This window comes from Euprymna scolopes, chromosome 8 (assembly GCF_053919585.1).
Source record: "Euprymna scolopes isolate OS-2025 chromosome 8, ASM5391958v1, whole genome shotgun sequence".
In the NCBI taxonomy this organism is placed as follows: domain Eukaryota; kingdom Metazoa; phylum Mollusca; class Cephalopoda; order Sepiida; family Sepiolidae; genus Euprymna; species Euprymna scolopes.
This window is the reverse complement of record NC_136489.1, coordinates 128,233,124-128,250,838: the sequence shown is the minus strand read 5'-3', so window position 1 is coordinate 128,250,838 and position 17,715 is coordinate 128,233,124. Positions and strand designations below refer to the sequence as shown.

The 17,715-nt window shown below is 32.5% G+C and overlaps 1 protein-coding gene across 1 annotated transcript in view; it reads left to right on the top strand.

Annotated features, from left to right (window-relative positions):
- The window catches only part of LOC145283767 (nuclear pore complex protein Nup107-like), a 124,046-nt gene that overhangs the window by 42,253 nt on the left and 64,078 nt on the right, over positions 1–17,715 (top strand). The window contains exons 9-11 of the mRNA XM_080132823.1: positions 5,455–5,602; positions 10,941–11,012; positions 16,850–16,941. Coding sequence (XP_079988949.1) covers positions 5,455–5,602; positions 10,941–11,012; positions 16,850–16,941 — 312 coding nt within the window. The remainder of the gene's footprint in view (positions 1–5,454; positions 5,603–10,940; positions 11,013–16,849; positions 16,942–17,715) is intronic.

Genomic DNA, 17,715 nt, shown 5'->3' with positions numbered 1-17,715 from the left:
CGATTTTCGATGGTGACACGCGAGTCATTTATTTTTTAAGTCATTACTATATATTGGGTTCAATATAATATAATAATAAATACGAAATCAGCAATAAACAAAATATCGCATTTAATCGTATTTTACGACCGGGCAATGCCGGGCGGCCTGCTAGTATAAAAAAATATCCATTAACATTCAAGGGAGATAATCTTAGATAATCTTTTTTCAGAATTTCACCTTTTTAACTGTGTCTTGTTTCCACATGTAAACAAAAACTGATTAACCAATAGATCCTCTCCCCTTCTTTTTTTCCTTTTTTCTTCCCTGTTCTTTTAATCTCCTCAGTTACGAGATAATATGTAAAAAAAAAATTTAAAAAATACAACTTAATTTTTTAAATAAAAAAAACAGACAACACATTTGTTTCACCAGCATTTTCTTAAATTTAGGTTTCTAAGAACTTACAATTAGTTAATTGATTTAATTTTCTTAAATTTAGGTTTCTAAGAATTTACAGTTAATTGATTTAATTAAAATTTGAATTATAAATAATTTAGAAATAATACCGCATGGTGTTTTGCCTGACAAATTTCTTAACATATATATATATATATATATATATATATATATATTTTGTAAATTCACTTTCAACTAGATCCAAAAATACAAAACCTTTTCTCCTAGTCAAACATGGTGATCATTCATTGAGATTGTTGGACTGACTTCCTCATCTTGGTTGTTATAGTCGCAACGTTTCGTCCGTTTTGCCCTCCAGCCTTCATCAGGTGTTTTGTATCGAACTGGGGAACCGTTTGTTAGGAGTCTCAAACCCAACCCTTTATTATTATTATGGGGGTACCGTGTTCGGACTCCAGCTAGGCTCTGGGACATAGTTGCTGATTCTCTGTTTTGAATGTTACTTTTCACTGCCTTCGTTCAGGATTGAATTCGGCACCTTTGGGTAACTGTAAACTTTGATACAACGTCTAGGACCACTCAGCCACAGACAATTACTAAACATGGTGATCTTTTACATCTGAAGGTAGGAGCTTACATTAACCAAAACGTTGTGCAGATAACCTTGAAGATGTCCGATTAATCCAAATAATCCAAACTGTCATACTTCGTCTCAAAATTTCAGAACTGTAAAAAAGGATAGCATGTTAAACTTTTGTAGAATTTCATTTTCAAGGGAGATAATTTGTATGAAAACTTTTGATTCAAATTTATGGCATTAGTACATGCCATTAATATGTCATTGGGATGCTGAGACCAGATACTACATTTTGATCGTAACTAAAAGGCCAAAGAACCATAAAATGTTTTGTGAGCAGACATATTTAAATTAATTAAAAAGAAATTTATTTAATGGGAATATCTTCTAATGGGGTGGGTAGTGTAGTATCTATTTTATCATGAGTGTTATTTCAGAAATTACTTTATTCTTTTCTTAAGTGTGGAGGGAATCCTCCCAGGTATTATATCCTCCTTTAGAAAGGGCACAATGTATTATTTGTACTGTTGTCATAAGACCTTATTCCTGGCTACCTCCTTTCTTCTCCTTTTTTTAGGCAGTGTAGTATCTGCTATTATTATATCATGACCACATATATTGCCTCATTTTTGAGTGGGTAATATAGTATGTTTTGTATTAACGTCCTACAAGGTATTATCTCCTTTGGAGGACGGAGGAAGGCAGTGTGGAGTATCATGATACCATACCGCTAGGTATTACCACTCCTTTTGGGGAGGATGACTGCTTCAAGACTTTGTCTTCCTTTGGAAATAGTTTAGTATATTTTTATTCGTTATGATTCATCCCAAGCATCACCTCCTTTTATTTTTTGGTTGGGTGGAAGTATAGTATACATGTTCATTATTAATCTCTGAATTTTAAAGCGACAAAAATGAAAAAAACTAGTTTAACACCAAATAGACTTTTAAACTATTTTTTAAATCTTCTATTTTTCATTTCTTTTATTCTTTGTAAAATAAACTTGTCCAAATCTTAAAACTTATATACAATATTTTGTTTTGGTATCATTCATTCATAGGTAACAATTAAAATAAAGGTTCTTGTCCAGAATTCAACTTAATTAAAAAACAAAATATAGAAAATTTTTATGGTGTATATATCTGTCACGGAATGAAAATGTTATATTCCAAAAATCAATAAATTGATCAAGTACTTTTTTTTTTTTTTTTTTTTTTTGTTAAGGAAATAATATTTAATGAGGGAAGAGGATGGTGCCTCACATACCGCCATCTTTAATAAGTAACAGGTGACAACTCTAATTGAATTACCAAGATAAGTATTGGTCTTGTAATGGCTACGGTTAACTATTAAAATTGCTAAAAATCATAAAAATGCTTTTCTTAATAAAAAGAACCCTATGATCAATTTACGTGATTTTTAGAATAATGTATTTTCATTCCATGATGAATTTTTAGTATTTTTGTTTTGATTAGGTTGAATTGTGGACAATAATAAAATTAAAATGGCAGATTTGTCATGTTTTCTTAATTGTGACCTAATATGTCTAAAACACTAAAAAAAAAAAAGAAAATCATTAAAAATGAAAAACTTTGTGTTAAATTTTCCTAGTTTTTCATATTTGTGTGCTGAATTCCTTAAAAACATTTTTTGTGGAAAAAAAATTGATTCCAAAAACACTAAAAAGAAAAAGAAAAAAACACTCTCGCCATTTAACTCTGAAACATCTTGTATATCCACCAGTAACTTGGATTATCTGTTCTCATCTTGGATGTTGTTGTTGCAATGTTTCAGCCGATTAAACCTCCAACCTTTTTTTTTTTTTTTTTTCAAGTGTATCTTATGAAACTCTACAATCTGTAAGCAAATTTTAGCAGAATCCTCTTATGATTCCTTAACCTCCTGTTTTGGATGTGGGGGGAATGACAAACTGTGAATTATGTTAATGGAATAATTTTATTCTCATGCTCATATGCAGTTGTGAAAACTGTAAAAAAAAAAGTTGACATAAATATAATATTAAAAGTATACATCAAATTAAAATAAAATAATATTTTATAAAAAATACAAGAACACATAAGAAATAGATAGAATACAGGGATGACTGTGACATCGGACATATGAGAGACAAAGATGCCATAGAATGAGGAAATGTGACATCCAAAATACTACTCCTCCAGTAGTTTCTTCCCCAGAACTGTTAGACTTTGAAATTCCCTTTCGGATCCCTGCTTCCCCAACTGTACTGACATGCAGAAGTTCAAATGTAATGTGAACTGACATCTTGCTGCCTAACTCCCTACATAGTACCCCTGTAGCTTAGGTCCCTGATAGTAGCCCCTTACATCAAAATAGCAATGTGCCTTGTTTGGGGTGAAAATGTAATTAAAAATATATATATAATGATTTAAAAAGTGATTTATAAAGTTTTAGTTTCTTGCATCATTTGTTCTTTTAGGGCTAAAGAAAAACTGTTACAACATTGAGCTGACCAAGAAGGGTGGACAAATGAAGCGACCTGATCTCTTTAGAGTCTAATCTCAAAAGGGTTTTTCATCCCTTCTATGGTAGCATTTCATGTAAGGCACTGGCAAAATCACTACTTCAGTGTATAGGCATCTACCTTATTTTAGTTTTTATGCTATGTAGAACATAAGTAATTATTAGGGCTAGGACAACAGCATATTCTTTTCATTGTTTTGACTCTCGAGAGTGTATCCGTTAATATCTTATGTGTTTATATAGAGTGATGTGGTTCTCAGTTGATTAGCTGTGTCGGATATATACTCGAGTCAAAACAATGAAAAGAATATGCTGTTGTCATAGCCCTAGTAATTATTTGTGTATAATTTATATTACAATTACAATGTTTTTTCATACCTTCTTGGTCTTATTTACTTTATAGTCGCAGATTTATCAAGGCACGATTCGGCATTGTAATTTGTAAATGTGTCAAAATACGAAGCCCTTCTATCATGAATCTGGTGGCAGTCATGCCTTTATTTATTCCATGGGGGTAGCTCATTCTCTTTCAGTCAGCCATGATAGGGCAGAAGTTGGAAGTAATTTGTAATAATGTTCTTAGTATCATCTGCACCGAAGATTGGACCATCAACCTCTAGAAGACTATCACTTAGAACTGCTTTTTAGCACTTATCAATCACACCACAGGTTCGCAAGATGAGAACAATAGTCCAAATTATACAGTTTTTTTTCTCAAAAATTCTGAAAATAAGTTTTTATGGAAAATAACTATTATATGCTATTTCTCTCTTATTCCATTTCAAAGTTCTTATAAATTAGTTGATTTGCTTAATATGATTTAGTATGTAAAAAATAATTTATATATTTATTTGAAGTTCCTACCAATATTGCTAATAATATATAATGCATATTTTTATGTTTTTAAAGTGTTTTGGTGTGCCTGTAAACAAATGCAATAGTGATGTCATATAGGAACTGGCACAAAAGAGATTTAATAAGGCTGAAATAAATTTTTTTCGTAACAGTTTGCAAAATTTTGTTTTAAACTGGTTAATTCCTTTTGGGGAATGTTATCACTGTTACATTTTTAAAACTTATACGGAAAAAGGAATAAAGTTTTAGTTCTAAGGGAGACAACTGCTTTTTATACTCTTCAACTAAAAATATGAGTTATTCCTCTTGTTGATTTTAGTTTTTGAGTTATAAATGAAAAATGCTTCCATATCACAAATTCTCCAGGCAATACTACATAATTTTTTAAATAAAATATAAAAGCTATCTACCGTGCTAGAAAACTACTAACACCCGAAAGTATCCTGTACCTCTATAAGGCAAACATTCGCCCATGTATGGAGTATTGCTGTCATATTTGGGCTGGTGCATCGGCTATTAGTCTCTCTCTCCTTGACAGGGTTCAAAAGAGAGTCGCAAATCTGATAGGCCCTGAACTGTCATCTGTCCCATCGACAAAATATTGCATCCCTCTGCCTGTTCTACAAGTATTTTAATGGTGAATGCTCTTACGAACTGCAAGCACTTGTGCCCCCACAATGTGAACACCCTCGACAGACTGCAAAATCCCACCCCCACACTGTAGAGATCCCTAGATGTAAAAGATCTTTCTACTCCAGTAGTTTCTTCCCCAGTACCGCTAGACTTTGGAATTCCATTCCAGGTCCCTGCTTCCCCAACTGTACTGACGTGCAGAAGTTCAAGTGCAACGTGAACCGACATCTTGCTGCCCAAATCCCTACATAGTACCCCAGTAGTTGTTGCCCTGATAGTAGCCCCCTACACCAAAGTGGCAATGTGCCTTGTTTGGGGTGAAAATGTAATAAAAAATTTTTTTTAAAATAGTGCTAATTACATGGATACAACAATAACAAATGAAAATTGGCTAGTCAGAATCAAAATTTAAAAAGCTATTTCGATTCACCTTTTTAAAATGTCACAATAGCTGTCAAATCGGTAATTATTTTATTTTACTTTAATAGGCTGAGTAAAAAACTTGACGTCTACAATGTGTTATATTCTGAGCGTGATACATGGCAGTTGGTCATTTCTTTATTCAAAGATCGACTTGAAGACACTTACATAACACAAATGGAAGAAGAGGAAGACGACATGAATTCTTCCTCTGCGGTATGTAAAACATTCCCTCTTTATATTTCCATCATTTCAAGATTTTTAAAATGTTTATCAAATTATTTGATGTCTGTGAATTAAACAAAATGCATAAAAATTATGTTTGATTGGCAATCTTGTATATTAATTGATTGTTCTGAGCAAGGTACTATTTTTTTAAAAGATATTTTTCATACCAGAATTTTGGATGCTAATACTTTATTAAATGTAACAAGGAAAAAGTGGCAGCTGTAGAGGAATTGTAATTTTTATTAAACATAACAATAGGGAAATTCTAAGAAAAGAAAGATACAAATTTTTTTTTTTTCCAACCACTTTATTTAATGTAACGAAGTTTTATAACATTAATAACAAAAAATATAAAAATATTACAAAAAAGAAGGAAAATGTTATGATAATTGCAGAGGAATTAGAAGAAAAATGTTAATGTTTTTTTTTTTTTTTGTAATGTTAAGCTTATATTTTTGTTATTGATGTTATAAAACTTTGTTACATTGAATAAAGTAGTTGAAAAAAATAATTTTTCTTGTTTAAAAAAGAAAAAAATAGTCGCATCTTTCTTTTCGTACCATTTCTCAAATGCTTTGTTTAATGAAAATTTCTCTGCAATTATTGTCACTTTTTCTTGTTAGCATCCTAAATTCTTGTATGAACAAATCTTTTAGTAAAATAGTTACTTCCTTTAGAACAATCAGTTAATATGCAGGATTGCTATTTGATGTATTTAAAATGATTTCCCCATGTAGTGTTTTTTTTTTTTTTTGGTAAGTTCAAAGGTAAAGTCAAGAAATTTGCTCTTTTATGACAGGGACACATCCTTGGCCTTTTGGCTATGTGCAAATTATATATCAAACAAAGTTCTGATATCGCATTAAATCTTTTCCATCCATTGTTAGTGAGAAATTCTTTTAGACTGAAACAATTTTTATTTTCATCCCAATGCAGAGTGTCTCTTTTTGGAACTTAAATTATCTCTACATTAAAAACCAACCTTGTGTCTAACTCCATATGTTATGTAGAGTCGGGAGTGTTGTTTATATATATATATATATATATATATATATATATATATATATGACCGTTTGTATACCAGTACTAAATTAACATACGTGTATATATAGTCGAATCCTACGAGTGTTTATACACGTTTGTGACCTATTTATGTTGCATTGTCGTGTGTTTGAGTATTTGAATGTGTGTCGTGTTCTTGATCATAAACAGACCATTTGTACGTGTGTACGTTGTGTGACATATTGTTTCTCTTATTCTTACTGTCTATTTTACGACCCTTGATTCTTCTTGTCTGGTGTTGGTGCGTGTGTGTCAACATAATTACATACACATATACATTTGACGACACATACCTGTTTTCTGCTGTTGGCCGCCTGTGTCTTTTGGGGGATTCACCATCCATCCTTGAGGAAGCTGGACTCTCCTGTAACAAAGACATTTCAAACGACCCAAGACGAATGATTGTTTTTATACATATTTTATTTCACTCCCAGCATTACGTCCAGCAGAGAAGTAATCGATGATCTTGATTTGTGGTTGTTCTCCTATGTCTACATTCTGAGACCCCCCCTCCTCATGGGGAGACTTGTTCTGGACCGTCTTGTTGTTCTTTTGACGTCTTCAATCCAACTCGATGATGCTTCAGCAAACCAGAAAATGTGACATGCGACACGGCAACTTCCGGTTACTTGTTTGAATACCTTCCAGTGCGAACTTGACCAGGTCACAGTTTGATGTTTTGATAACCTGTCAAAACATGGCTTCCAATCTCTTGTCTACACAGCTCTAGCTAGATAAATAATTATATAGATAGATATATAAATAGATACATAGACAGATAATTTACTCTTCTGCTCGGTTACTCAATAACATGTCCTCATGATGAAACGAGTAAATAGACACATCATCACCATATTCAATTTAATGTTCATTTACATGCTGGCATATGTTGGACAGTTTTAAGAAATTGATTTCCAAACTAACCTATATCTAGCCAGGTCTTTACTTTTCTTTCTTTCAAATCATTCTTATAAGTTCCTCATATATATATATATATATATATATATATCTGGACTTTCCTCTGCAAACAGACCCTGCTCTCTCAATTCTTCAACATTTTTTTTTACACGGTGGTCACCACTTATCAAGGCCCGGAAACCACTCAGGGATAAGGGTTATTGCAAGTACAGTACGTTAGTGTGGAGATTTGATGAAGTGTTTACTTAAAGGGCGGTTCATTAGAAATTTGTTAACGTTGGACTTGAACACATCCAAGTTGTAATCCGGTGGGAAGCAGGCAGACAGAACAGAGTTCCACAAGCGTGCAGTTCTAAGAAAGAAGCTTTGTTCATGGAATCCACGTTTTGATTTAGGCACAGATAAAGAGTGGGGGAAATTTTTTACAGTGGATTCAGCTAGACGGGTGTTTTTTGTGAAAGATTGGCAAGGGGGACCAGAGATTGGAGTTCAGACGAGCACCTGCCATGGAAATAACGATAAAACAAGGATAGGCTCGCAACGTCTCTTCTGTGGGAGAGAGGTTACAGGGTAGAGAAAAGGGCATCCCCCACTAAGCCACGAAGTCTATTTTGTACTCTGTCAAGGCAGGATAGGTTGTTTTTAGCAGCTCCTGCCCAGATATGGCAGCAGTATTCCATCCTTGGACGTATTTGGCTTTTATCATCTAACTCAAGTACTCTCATCCATTCTTTCCATGTGACCAAACTAATGAAGTCTCCTGTTCTGTATACATCTCCCTATACTGTCCAGATTTAATCTTCTTCTGAAGTCATCAAATCTAAGCCTTTCAGACTCGCATTACACATCCACAGATTCATTTATGCAACATATCCTTAATCCTCACTAGTAGATTTCATTTCCATACACCATCACATTGCATACACGTCTCATAGACTCTTCCTTTGGTCGGCAGTTGTAGTGTTCTTTAAAATATTAGTTGTTTCATCTGTCAGAAGTAAAGAAAAAAAAAAAAGTCATAATATTTTATAACTTTAGTTTTGCTCTAGTTTTTGAGTTTTAGTTTGACACCCAAAAATGAAAAAAATTTATATTCAAAAGGGAAATAACTCTTTATCATATCTGCCTTATCTCAGATTTTTGAGGAGCTTGTTACATTTTCCAGACCTGCCTCCATTTTTATGGACATGTCGCACAGTAGCTTCAATTAATATATCTTAATTATCAATAACTCCTCTGCAGTTGTAAATATATAATAAATATTAATTATTGATCTGTATAAAAGTGGTTTTATTCAATTTGCTCTTTATATTCGGCCCACATCTCACAAATCACGCATCATATCAATGACATAACTTCAAGTTTTAAAAAAAATTTGCATAAGTAATTGCAGTATTTTATATGCATAAGACATTGATGGTTTGGTCACATTGAAAGAATGGATTGTGAGTTCTTGGGTTAGATATAAAACGGTTACAGTAGCAATGAATGAAGGAAAACTAAGAACTGATGAGGATAACTGAGAAAGAGGAAGAAAGACTTGGCCAAAGATCGATTGGTTTGAAAGCCAATTTCAATAGCCATCTAACCAGTGTCACTATTGTATCACTGTGAACATTGATTAAATTTAAAATTGCTTTCAAATAACCTGATCCAGACTGTTATTAATATCTTGATTGTCATTTTCAGTTTCAACTGCTGTGCACACCAGCATTCTTGTAGGTATCATTTGTTGAAGTTTTGGTGCTTATTTAGAACTAGCATGGGTACCTGGCATTGCCCGAGTGGAGAGGAAGTTGGGTTTGGACACAGCTGCTAACTCTAATGGATAAAAACATGAAAATGTAATCGGGCAGAAAAAAAAGTATGTGAAAACCAGTTTAAGTAAACTCAGTTTAGAAAGATGGAGTAAAGTGAAAATAATTCAGTTTTAAAAAAGTAGAATTTTTTTTTTTTTTTTTTTTTTTTTAAGCAAAATAACCGTTGTAAAAATGATTAGTTAAAAGTAAAAAAAAAAACAAAAACGGTATGTAACCCTCGAAATAAGAAAAATATTATGGCAAATAAAAATCTTTTAACCCTGTTTAAATGTTAAAACTTTCTTTTTAAAACTGCTGATAAAAAATCGAAATAAGGAAATTGTTTTTAAAATTACAAAACAACCCTGTTTAAAAAGAAAAAAGACCACTTTCTGTACGAAATAATTGACCATTTTTTTTCTAATTCTCATATATTATCTGACCGAGACATTGCTCTTTCAGATGATATTGGTCTCGACCTGGTCTGATGTGGCTGAGAAAAAGTTTTGCGAAACATACAAAACCACACATTTTGCCTTTTCTATATATAGATTAAACCTATTTTAAAAAAAATAAATAAATTTCAAAAAAATCTTTATAATGTATATATCCATATTTAAAAAATCATGACTTGATCAAAGAGATTTTTTCTTTTTGTTTTATCTTTATAGAAAATTATTTATGATCTTGAGTAATTTTAATGGTAAATTGTTTCCATCACAGGGCTGATTTTGACCTCAACAGTTCGAATTGAGTTGCTTTCCCATTATTTATAAAACATGGTGGATCAAAACACTACATTTAGCTTAGTCATAAAATTTGATTTTCTTAGTTAAAAAAAAACGTACTTGATCAATTAATAAGATTTTTTGAATATAACATCTTTGTTCTGTAACAGATAGGTACATCATAAAGTTTTTAAAGACTTTTCTGTGTTTTTGTTTTGAAAATATGTTTACTTGTAAATGAGCATACAAGTTTTTAACTCCACATTTCCATGAACGATGACATTATGGATTAAAGTGGTGGGTCGAAAATGTATTCTGAGAAAACGAGTTTTGAGTTAAAAAAAATCATTTGCCATGAGATATTCCAAATCATTGAAAGTAATCATAATTAATTTTGATCATTCCACTCCTCATTTTCAATCTTCTCATAATATTCTTTATCATTCAACTGATAATCCATTTATTCCATGAATGGCTTTTAGCTTTGATAAATAGTGACTCATTAGTGTTAAAAAAAAAAAAAATGATAACACTTTACACTCATGGTAGTTTAAAATTCCAACTTTGACAAATGTGCATTTGAAAATGTCTGAAGGGTTGGTGACTGAAAAAGTTATGAATATAACAATTCTAATTGAGGACAACAGTCAGAAACATAAATAGTGTAATCTTCTCTTCTCAGAAGTATGGTTGACTATTAAGCTAATGATTTGAAAATATATCTAGAATCAGTTGCATCAATATCTAAAAAAAATTATACTTTTCCCTTATTCCGAATTATCTTTATACTAAATTGTTTTTTTTTTTTTTACTTTTCAGATGAAATATGTGAGTGACAAAAACCTTATGTCGGCCTTATTTAAAAGAGACTCGGCTGTCAGAGAAGCTCAGGTAACAATATGAATAGCTTTTTTTATATATATACCTAGTGTTGGGACGATTAATTGGGGCTCGAAAAATCAGAACTTTTTGGGGTATCTGAATCTAGAAATTATGTACCTATTTTCCAATGTCAAAAACGATTCTTTTTATTGTTAATTTTTAATCTTCCATTACTAATATTAATGATAAAATAAGAAATATATATTTATTTTAAACTACCAGTAAAACTAAAATCTATATATATAACCCCCCCCCCCCACCGCCACACCCAAGTGTATTTTTACATTTTCGACAGTATTTGCACATATTCTATGATTATTTACTTTTTCATCAGATTTGCTTCCCTTAGAGAGGTTGCCCTCACTATGGCTTACAGAAACGCCCTCTACTTTCTATACCCTTAAATCCATAGCTGAGATTTTGGTTGCTGGCACCAGAGCGTATTCCACACACTGGTGGGTTATGTGTACCTTAGCTGATGGCTTTGCAGTGTTGACCACTCTCTGATCATCAGAGCCCTGTTAGTGTAGCAGTACTCATGATATGTACGTGGAGTTGGCTTGCCTGGGAACAGCTCTATTGTTTTGCTAGGATAGTTGTGTGCTTTTAACACCCATCCAAACACTCGATCTTCCACATATATATATATATAACTACTTCATTTACTCACATAAAATTAATATACGACAGTATAGATTTATGCGTAAACTTTAAGTATTTACTTCAAAAGTGCTCAATACGTAGGTAGAGCTAGTTAGTAATTTATAAAATATATATGGCAATTAAGCTACATTGGATACTAGAAAGCTGATTGGCTAACTAAAATCCTCAACAGAAGAGGAACATATAAAAACGGGGAAACAACCACAGAATTCGCGCATAAGCCTGACGAATCCTAGAGTGGATGAAACGCCGAATATTCAGTGTAGCTTAATCGCCATATATATTTTATAAATTACTATATATATATATATATATATATATAAATTGCAATGTTTTGAATGTTTCATCTCTCGTAAAATAGTTAAACTTAAAGATGCCAACCTATTATTATTATTGATATAATTGAGATTCTATAATACTTTTATTAGTTTAGGCCAGGGGTCTCCAAAGTTTTCAAATAGGGGAAGAGGGGGAATATTGCCGACTTTTTAGGGCTATCCGGGTCAAAATTAAAAAAAATAAATTCACAAAGAAGCAGTGGTTAACAGGTCATTTGTTTCTAAAGTTTGAATTGGTGCAGATTTTTTGTTAAAAAAAATGAACATTTGAAAATCTTTTCAACTCTCATTATTCATTAGTATTATTTAGTATAATTTAATTTAGAAGCATGAAATTGGTGCATTTCCGACATAATCATATAGGAGGAGGAGGAGGTCCATTACAAATCTATTATTACAGTGGTTTATCCACTTTATTAAGTAAACCTCAATCTTTTTTCAAACGGTAAATTTGTTTTGAATGCTATGTGCGGGTGCAGAAGACATATGTAAACAAGGGTTGGCAGCAGTCAAAATGAAGACGACGACACAGCATATGTATACAAGAAGTGTTTAATAACTGTTTTGCTGATTAGTTTTAATTTTAGTGAAACTAATGCTCCAAAAGCATCTTTTTAATCTTTTTTTTTTTTTTTTAATCTTTTTTCTGAACAAAAAGAAAAAATACCAACACACTATTTTTACACATTTACAAAATTTTCTTGAATATTTTTTTTTTTAACATTTTCCATAAGAACTCTGCAGGCTGGACTAAAGACTTGGCGGGCTGAATGTGGCTCAGGAGCCATACTTTGGAGACTCCTGGTTTAGGCAATTTTCATTATGCGCCTTCCAATTTAATTATATCCAAATTCCTATATCTAACTACAAAGATCCAGGATTGAATGCTATTTTATACATGATGTTTATAAACCCTAGGCTACGCTGGCTGTTAAGTTTTTAACATCTAGTTTTTACTATTACAAACGACTGCAACAACGGTGCTTTCAAGGACCATGAAATTCTTTGTCCTAATTGCATTAATCAATGAATGAAACCTATACTTGAAACCAATGTTTGGATGTTTGTATTGTTTTTTGATAAAAACTTTTTCAAAGACCCTAGACTTGATTTTATGTGATGTGAAAAAATTCGCACCCTTCGTAGGCAGTGTGGGTAAAAATACCATCATAGCCCAAGTCATATTCTTCATTTAAATTGTTCTCGTTTATTGTTTGGAGACTCCTGGTTTAGGCAATTTTCATTGTGTGCCTTCCTATTTAATTATATCCAAATTCCTATGTCTAACTACAAAGATCCAGAATTGAATAATATTTTTTACATGATATTTATTGAAGTCATAAATATTCTTCATTTAAATTGTTCTCTCTTATTGTTTGTCATTTTACTTATGTTAGCTAGGAGAAGGAAGATGATCTATTAAAAATAAGCCCTTATTTAATCATGATGGATTAGCAATAGTAATACTTCACTTATATCCCCACATGATAAGAAATGTGTAGGACCAAAAAGAAAGTTGAGTGACTCGAGAAATCCTGGATGCGAACCCTCAACAATAAGCTTAGACAATGGAATTCAAATTGAATTAATCTCAAAGATCGCCAAGCTCACAGACCGAGATAGCAAGTTGCCAGAAAATGTTAGATATGTAATCAAAGGAAATAAGACGTTAAAATGATGGAAGAGGAGAAGGAAGATGAATTAAAAAAAGTCCTTATTTAATCATGATGGATTAACAGTAGTAATAGTTTTACCTAATACTTCACTTATATCCTCTCAGCATAAATACTTTGACTAAGGTAGAAAAATCCCACCCCTTCACTGTAGAGATCCTCAGATGCTGGAAAATATGGAGGTTGGACATGCATATTGCAGGTTATTAGAAAATGTCAGATCTTCAGATGAAGCAAAATAATACAATAAAATGGATGATGATAATGGTCATCACAAATGGTGACATTTTTTTTAGACCATCTTCTACATGATGTTTTATTAAAATCACAAATATTCTTCGTTTAAACTGTCTTATTTTATTAGTTTAGTGTTCATGTTTGTGTTTATCTAATTCTGTGGTGTTAAAAAGATATGAAATAAACATCTGTTAAAAAAAGAGAAGTCAATGTTATTAAATAAACCTGATACACTTTACACCTGCTGCACCTGTTATCTTACAACCACTATTTATTATACTTTGATTTCATGAAAAGAATTCATAAACTATGTTTCTGTTTGAACATTCTTCTTGCATAACTAGAAATAAGTCTTTGATTGAGATTGTCGGACTGACTTCCTCATCTTGGTTGTTAGAGTCACAACGTTTCGGACGTTTTGCTCTCCGGCCTTCATCAGGTGTTTTGTATCGAACTGGGGAACCATTTGTTAGGAGTCTCGAACCCAACCCTTTATTATTATTATTACGGGGGTACCTAGTGACATATGGCCGGGTGGTCCTCGACGTTGTATCAAAGTTTACAGTTATCCAAAAGTGCTGAGTTCAATCCTGAACGAAGGCAGTGAAAAGTAACATTCAAAACAGAGAATCAGCAACTATGTCCCAGAGCCTAGCTGGAGTCCGAACACGGTACCCCCGTAATAATAATAAAGGGTTGGGTTCGAGACTCCTAACAAACGGTTCCCCTGTTTGATACAAAACACCTGATAATGGCCGGAGAGCAAAATGGCCAAAACATTGTGACTAACAACCAAGATGAGGAAGTCAGTCCGACAATCTCAATCAATGAAAACACCTCATTTCAAAAATACAGACAATTACTAGAAATAAGTCTCTTCATCATAATCATCGCGTTTGGTTTGTTTGTCCTTATGGATAATATTAAAGTAAAGAGACTTATTTTCTCATGTAATTTATGCCCATGTTTGTAGTATGTATAGATTCTAGTGTTGAAACGATTTGGGCATTTTTATTGATAGTACACACACACGAAACTCTAGTCTCTCTCGGCTGCAATGCATTTGTTGTATTGTCCTAACAACTTCTGGAATGCCCCATGGAATTCATTCTGTGTGAGTGTCAATAACTCTTGTCACAGCCTCTTTCATCACGTCAATTATCTCATAACAACAGCCTCTAAGCTTTTCCTTAAGCTTAGGGAATAGTGTTGAGATGATTAATCTGAATCAAGATGTAAAAAAAAAAATCATAACTTTTTGGGGTATCAGAATTGGAAAAATTTGTGCCTATTTTCCAATGCTCCAAGTGATTCTTTTTATTGTTTTTATTTCTTTATTTTTGTTTAAAATTTAATTCTCCACAGTTCGTATTAATAATACGATTAACATTGACATCAGGAGTGTGAGTTCTGTTAAGCGCACCTGATGCGTATTTTATTTTTTATATTTACTAGCAGTTCAGCCTGGCTTTGCTTGGGCCCTATGTACTGTTCATAACTTTATGTGCATATCTATATACTAAAAAGTGTGGATATGTATGGTAATGCCTTTCTATATAATAGGCTTCGTTAACTACTATAGAAAAAAGTAGAGGCTGCAGAGGTAAAATGTTTTAAAATTTTGACCCCTTAACATTTATTGTATTGGGCTCAAATCAAATTAAAATGTTTGCCCCATGTCCAGGTAACCTACATCTAAAATTTCAAGTGTTTGGACCCAAAATTGGCGGATGAGTTTGGTAGAGTTTTCAAAGGTCAACTATTTCAACCATGACCTCTTGGCAGCAAAACTTTCGTCCAAAAACTGATTAAAAAGCTTGCTGCATGTCTGAGTACCCTTTATGTAAAATTTCAAATGTTTAGACCCAAAATTGGCTGAATAGTTTGCTAGAGGCCACAAATGTAAAATCTTTTGAACTTTGATCCCTTGGCAGCCAAATTTTTGGGCAAAAACTGATTAAAAAGCTTGCCTTATGCCTGAATGCACTTTATGTAAAATTTCAAATATTTAGACCAAAAATTGGCTGAGTAATTTGGAAGAGACTGCAGAGGTCAATTTTTTTTAAACTTTGACCCCAATTTTGACTCCTTAATATTTATTGTTTTGGGCTCAAATCAAATTATAAAGTTTGATCCATGTTCAAAGAACCTTTATCTAAAATTTCAAGTGTTTAGACCGAAAAATTGGCAGAGGAGTTTGGTAGAGTTTTCAAAGGTCAAATCGTTGAACTTTGACTCCTTAACAGCTAAATTTCTGACCGAAAACCGATCAAAAAGATTTTCCCAAATCTCAATACCCCTTATGTCAAATCTCGAGTCTGGAGACCGAAAATTGACAGTTATTGTTTAGGGAAATGTAAACAGACACACACACACACACACATACAGACATTTTCACTTTTATAGATATATAGATTGCTTTTAAACTACCAGTAAAACTACAATCTCTATGTTACTCTTATAATTGTATTTTTAGGTTTGAGAAAATATATGTTCATATTACATTCCCCACCTCCTAAAAAAAACAACTCTGTGTTTAGAAATTTAAAAAGAATTAGAATCAGGATTTAGAACAGAATCAGTAATTGTATCGGAATCAGGGGAAAATATTGGAATCATTCCTAAGATTTACTATAATAGGCTATATGAGGTTGTATTAAAGCCATATTCTCCATTAAAATTATCCTCTTTTATTATGCGTTTGTTTTATTTGATTTAGCTGTGTTTCTTTGGTTTCAACCAGTTTTATGGTATTTAGTGTAGAAGCATAGATATGAAATAAACATTGGTTCAAAAACCTTGTTACATAATACATGTCATCCAATGATTTTGAACTGTGATTGTATCATTAGTCACGCCAGGGGAAAACTAAAAAGAGTTCAAATAATTTTACCGTTTTTATATAATTCCTAAAATTTATACTTTTGTTTTCTAGATTGTTGTTGATTGGTTGGAGAACTGTGCAAAAGAAAATCTCTCCATTTTGATGAAGAATAACAAAATTTATTCCGGTCAAGCTGTGGCATGGTAAGTCTAAAACAAACAAAACATGTATGATAATAACAATTGTGGTTTCTATGTATACTGTTCTTAAATTAGTTTACCACCAAAAATCCCGCTCCAACACTTTTCCTACACTTGTATGTTGGAGATCTGTAGGAATGTTGTTTAAGGTTTCTGCTCCGATTTCTTTATCATAACTGTGAATTCAATTGTCAACTGAAGATGAAGAATATGTTGAGTGCACCTCAGCAGCGGGGTCACCCCACCTGTTAGCCATGGATCTTGGTGATTGAGGGCTCTAGGTGCTGGACAATACATATGGTTTTTGCATTATTTGGATTCTTCGGATTATTGTTCCCATCTTCAGTATTATTTTCAGAACATTTTGGTAGATGTAACCTTTGAATTTCTTCAGGTGTATTTTGTCAAACTCTGGAATCTTTCTGTTGAAGTCTGGAATCTGCATGGAATTTACTCTATGCCATGATTTCTTGTGCAAAGATCCATGACATACTGAATAAAGACTTGGTAAAGTTCAGTTGTAAAGTTAATCTATTCTGGAGGTTGAACGTTCAATCTTCAGTGTGGTTGATACTTAAAAATACAATTATTAATTGTTTAGAACTTTTACAGAGTCATGGCTGATGGAACAAGAACGTATTACCCTGTGAATTAAATGAAGGGTTCCATTTGAAATTCTATGCAGATTCCTGTGTTCGACAAGATAAAACTGAAGGTCAGAAGTAACATCGACGGAAATGCTGTGAAGATAACTCAAAACGTGAATAGTAGTCCAAA